General features: G+C 60.0%; 1 protein-coding gene across 1 annotated transcript in view; it reads right to left on the reverse strand.

Annotated features, from left to right (window-relative positions):
- The window catches only part of LOC127749352 (netrin receptor UNC5C-like), a 21,741-nt gene extending 18,294 nt beyond the window's left edge, over positions 1-3,447 (reverse strand). Inside the window, exon 1 of the mRNA XM_052267253.1 lies at positions 3,405-3,447. Within this exon, the coding sequence (XP_052123213.1) occupies positions 3,405-3,447 (43 nt within the window). The remainder of the gene's footprint in view (positions 1-3,404) is intronic.
- Between the last annotated feature and the right edge of the window lie 1,046 nt (positions 3,448-4,493).

Below are 4,493 nucleotides of genomic sequence, written 5' to 3' on the forward strand. Positions count from 1 at the left end.
CCCGTCGAGACTGCTTGTAGGGCCCTGCCCCGCCCGGGCCCCGCCCTGTGCGAGAGAGAGAGAGACGGGGCGCTTTTGTCTCCATCGCGAGGACCCTTTGTCTCCGGAATGTTGGTCGTACTGGCAAGCAAGGAGGCGAGCAAGCCGCAGCAGCAGCAGCCAGCCAGTCTGGGGAGCTGAATGCCTTTGCATTTCCCTCCTCAAGTCGGACCCGGCCACGACTTGAAAAGCACACGCTGCCGCGACAAACTCGACTAACTCCAGCCCGGGCCCGCCCAGCCCCGCCGCCCGTATTAACTAATTGTTTATTCCATCACGGTCGCGACGGGTCGCGTCGGGTCCCCCGGCCCGGCGGCTAGAGGCACAACCGGGAGGGCGACAGAGGGGGCCCAGGCTGCACTGCCATTTCACGACAACGTTTGACATAACAAAATGTCTCGTTTTCATTATTTTTCCACGGTCCTATCGCCGTATCGCTGAGCTCGAGGGTCGTATAAGAGAGAAGCGATTATGAGAGACCACGTGATAAGGTTTAGCGCCTGTCCCTAACAGTTTACCTGATTGATTGCCTTTATCAGAACTTCCACAAAAACTTGCATCATCGAACAGAAAGAGCAGAGGAGACGACAGTGGCAGCAGAGTATGTCGATGACGGGCCCCGGTCCGATACACACTGCGACAAGTCTAACGAGCCCACGCCACGCCACGCCACGCCACGCCACGCCCAAGCCCCGCTGCACTGCTGGAATCGGTCACGCTACATAAAAAACGCATACGGGCTTCCCTCCACTTTTTTTAACAGCCGTTCCTTGTTTCGGAATAACTCCATACTGCCCTCCTCTTCGACGTCATTAATAACGCTACGACTTTTAGGACCCCCCGCCCCTCTGCCTCGCCCGACGGACACACATGCGAGTCAGACGGGCGCGACAAATTTTAACAAGTCTTTACGATTCTTCGGTCCTGGCCGCGCCTGGGCAGGCCTGGCCGCCGTGTGGCCCGGGGCGGGCCCTCCCCTGCTCCCAGCCCCATCTCCTCACTTCGGCGGCTAGAGAGAAAGATGTGTCGTATAATACGCGTGTTTTCCCGTGGGCGTGGTGGGAACGTCATCCGTCCTTGATGTATATGATTTACGCCCTCTCTCTCTCTCTCTCTCTCTCTCTCTCTCTCTCTCTCTCTCTCTGCCCCCGCCACGCCACGCCTTCCACACTGCTCCCACAAGGCCAGCGGAAGGCGACGACACACACATAGCACTACTATACTGAGACAGAGCAGTCAAATGATTCGCAAATCCGCAGACCCCCTCGAAAAATAAAAGCAAACGTAATCCCATGAGCGTTAGACAGCTTTCCACTCACCCCCCCCCCCTCTTCTCAAAGTCTGTGTCGCCCTTTCGTCCCGACCGGCGAATAAAAACCCCTCCCTTCGTTCGCTTTATATTGTTTTCCTTACGACACCAGCGGCCGCCATCGCCCTCCGCAGGGCTACCCGAGGGGCTCCCCGAGGGGCTCCCCGGGCCAGGGCCCCGGGCGGGGAGGGCACCCCGGGGTCGCAATTACGGAGCACCGGGGGCCACCCCAGCCACCACCCCCGTCGGCACGCTCACTCGGTCAGGGAAGGCTTCGCGGGGCTTCCCCTTACATTCGTCACTGTCCAGGGCAAGCGGCGGTGGCGGGGCGCACCGCAGGCATTTCAACACATTTGTAGGTCAGAGATCGCACGGCTCCACACCACATGGCTCCGCACGGCGCGCGGGGCAGCTCTGCTTGATTTGCGAGGATCGGGCGCGACGAGGTGCGCGGTCCGGGGCGCCCCGCGGGGGGCAGCAGACCAGGCCTCGGGGGGCACAAGTCTGCAGCTGGCGGCCGCTGGCGGTCCTGTTGAGCCCGCGGCAGCCCGCGGCGCTGGAGCAGCAGCAGCAGCGGCGGCGGCGGCCTCAACACTTTCCCCTTATACCTGGCCGGGCTGCCTGCGGCGCATATGCAGGAGGCCGCGAGCGATCGCCGCCCCGCGCCCCGCTGCCCGCCTGTTGCATGCTACTTTACGCGATCAGCGGCCCGGCTGTCATATCAGCTGCTAGACCATTACCCCCTCCGGAGGGGGGAGAGGGAGAGGCGGGCTGGCAGCAGGGTACTACCGCCACCTTAACGACGGCGAGCAGTTTGCGCGACAGGGACGACGTTTTTATCGACCGCTATCACCTCTTCGTCGTCGTCGTCGTCGTGTTGCGAGGGAGCTCGCCGTCGTCAGCCGAGCACAGACTCCGTGTAGTGCAGCGAGCGAGCGAAGTCGCGTAATTGGGATGGGGGGAAAAGGGAAGCAAGGGGGAAGGGGTGGGTAATCCCTGGTGGGTGCAGATATCAGGAGCAGGGAATTAGGTAAGAGTTGTCACTCGCGCGGGATCAACCTTACTGTCGTTATTGCTGGGGTCTGCTAAAGCTCGCGTCTTGGGTGCTGCTGCCTATGCGACACCAGAGAAGGTGCTCCTAACACACAAACGCGCGCGCGCGCTCACACACACACAACACACACACACACACACTGGAGTAACAGCGAGTCTCCGCTGCAGTGCACTTACACTAATCCCTCCCTGCCTGCGCTGTCGTGCGTCCCGCTCCGCTCCGTGCAATACGTTACCAAATGCAAGATAAGGGGCGACACACACACACACACACACACACACACCTCCGCAGAGCGCCGCAGAGCACGACACAAAAGGAACCTCTATCGCACTCCAGCATTAATCCACCTGTTGTGCGGGGAGGAGGGGGTGCACGTTATCACTCACACACGCACGCACGCACGCGCACGCACACACACGGGCTGCTCACGATTTTAAATGCGGGCGTGAAATGATTATGATGAGAATAAAGCTGCGACGGGTCCGCACGCCGCCGCCGCCCACTTGGCTCACTCTCTCGCTAGCGAAGGCAATCAGTGGACACCACTCCATGTAAACCTCGACGTTATTATTTTATTTTTATATTTTTTTCTTTCGGGGGAGGTGAGAGGAACGCCGCAGGGAGCGAGTTAACAGTCTCGCTGCCGGAACGAGAAAAAGCGTTGCCGGTCTGAGGAGGCGAAAATGGGAGAAAGGTGGAGAATAGAAGCGGAGGAGAGGGAGAGGAGAGGGGTGCGGAGAGAGAGAGAGGTGGACAGATGGAACAGGAGGAGGAGCGGAGGCGGCGGGGGCGGCCGCTTTGGCGATGCGCGCCACGTACAAGGAGGGAAAGGGCACCGGGGGGAAACGGAGCGGGATCACGCGGGGGGAAGAGAGAGACAGACAACACCCATTACTAGCCATTCCGGTGAATTATTGTGCTGCAGGCCTCGGTGGGAGCTGCAGGTGTGAGCGAGCGCGGCGGGGCAGCGCCAGCACAGCACAGCGCCAGCAGCAGCCTCACAGCTAAACCAGAACTCGACAAAGGTCGACCTCGACTTCATCATGCTAGTAAGATGGTTTTTAGCCAGCTGTTTGCATTTTCAGAAGTGCTTGCTTTGTAGGTGAACGCGTTTTAAGGAGCTCTGTACGTTGCAGACATATTTTCTGTAAATGTTTCTACGTTTGTAGCCTGACTTTCCAGAAATTAAAATGAATTTAAATTGAGAATGAGGTGCAAATGTAGTTCAGGCGTCAATTACAGTATAAATCTAGGCGGGTTTTTCTGGATCACGGGCAACAAACGAGCAGCACGCGTCTACAGCGGCCGAGCCAGGTCGAGTCTCATCAGCAGGACGAGGAGATGACAGCGGCGCGTCGAACGAACGTGCCTCCGCGCACAAATAAAGTGCAGCGCGTGGCAGGCGCCGCTGCAGGGAGGGCCGCCCCGCCCTGCCCCGCCACTCTACAGCGCCGCGCCCGCCAGGGAGACTGCGCGACGTGACAAAGTCCGAAATAAGGCACTTACACAATGCGAGGCGGCGGCGGGGGCGGGGGCGGGGGCGGGAGCTGGGAATGAAAAGAAAAGGAAAGAGACGCATCGGCGGTGAGCGAAATAATTGAGAGGGAGCGAGAGAGGGAGAGGAGAGAGGAGGGAGGACGGCAGGAGAGCAGCCGGGAGCGTCGCCCAGGAACTAGGCAACCTGTTCTCTGCACCGGCCTGGGCGGGGGCCAACTTTCGGAAGCCATACTGCCGGTGCGGAGTCGGCCCCCTAGTGCCGCGCCAAAAAGAGACCGCGTTTTAGCAGCCACTCCACTCCACGCCTCCCAACCTTTGATGGAGACAGGCCCGCCTCTTTCGTCCCCGCTTCGCCGACGTTGGCACCGCCGCGATCCAACCTCTGATGATGACAATTAACGAGAAGCAGCTTACGTTGCGGCCCCCATATTTCCGAGCAATTCCCCCTAACCCTCCTACCCCCCAATTCCTTCGCCTCTGGCTCTACGAACCAAAGCGATCCAATAAGAAAGAGGACCACGGTAGCGTCCCCGGTCCGGCCGGCCGGCACAAGCGAGCACAAGCGTTCCAAAGGTGGCCCCCGCCGCCCCCTCC

This window comes from Frankliniella occidentalis, unplaced genomic scaffold, assembly GCF_000697945.3.
Source record: "Frankliniella occidentalis isolate FOCC.00 unplaced genomic scaffold, Focc_3.1 Scaffold48, whole genome shotgun sequence".
NCBI lineage: Eukaryota > Metazoa > Arthropoda > Insecta > Thysanoptera > Thripidae > Frankliniella > Frankliniella occidentalis.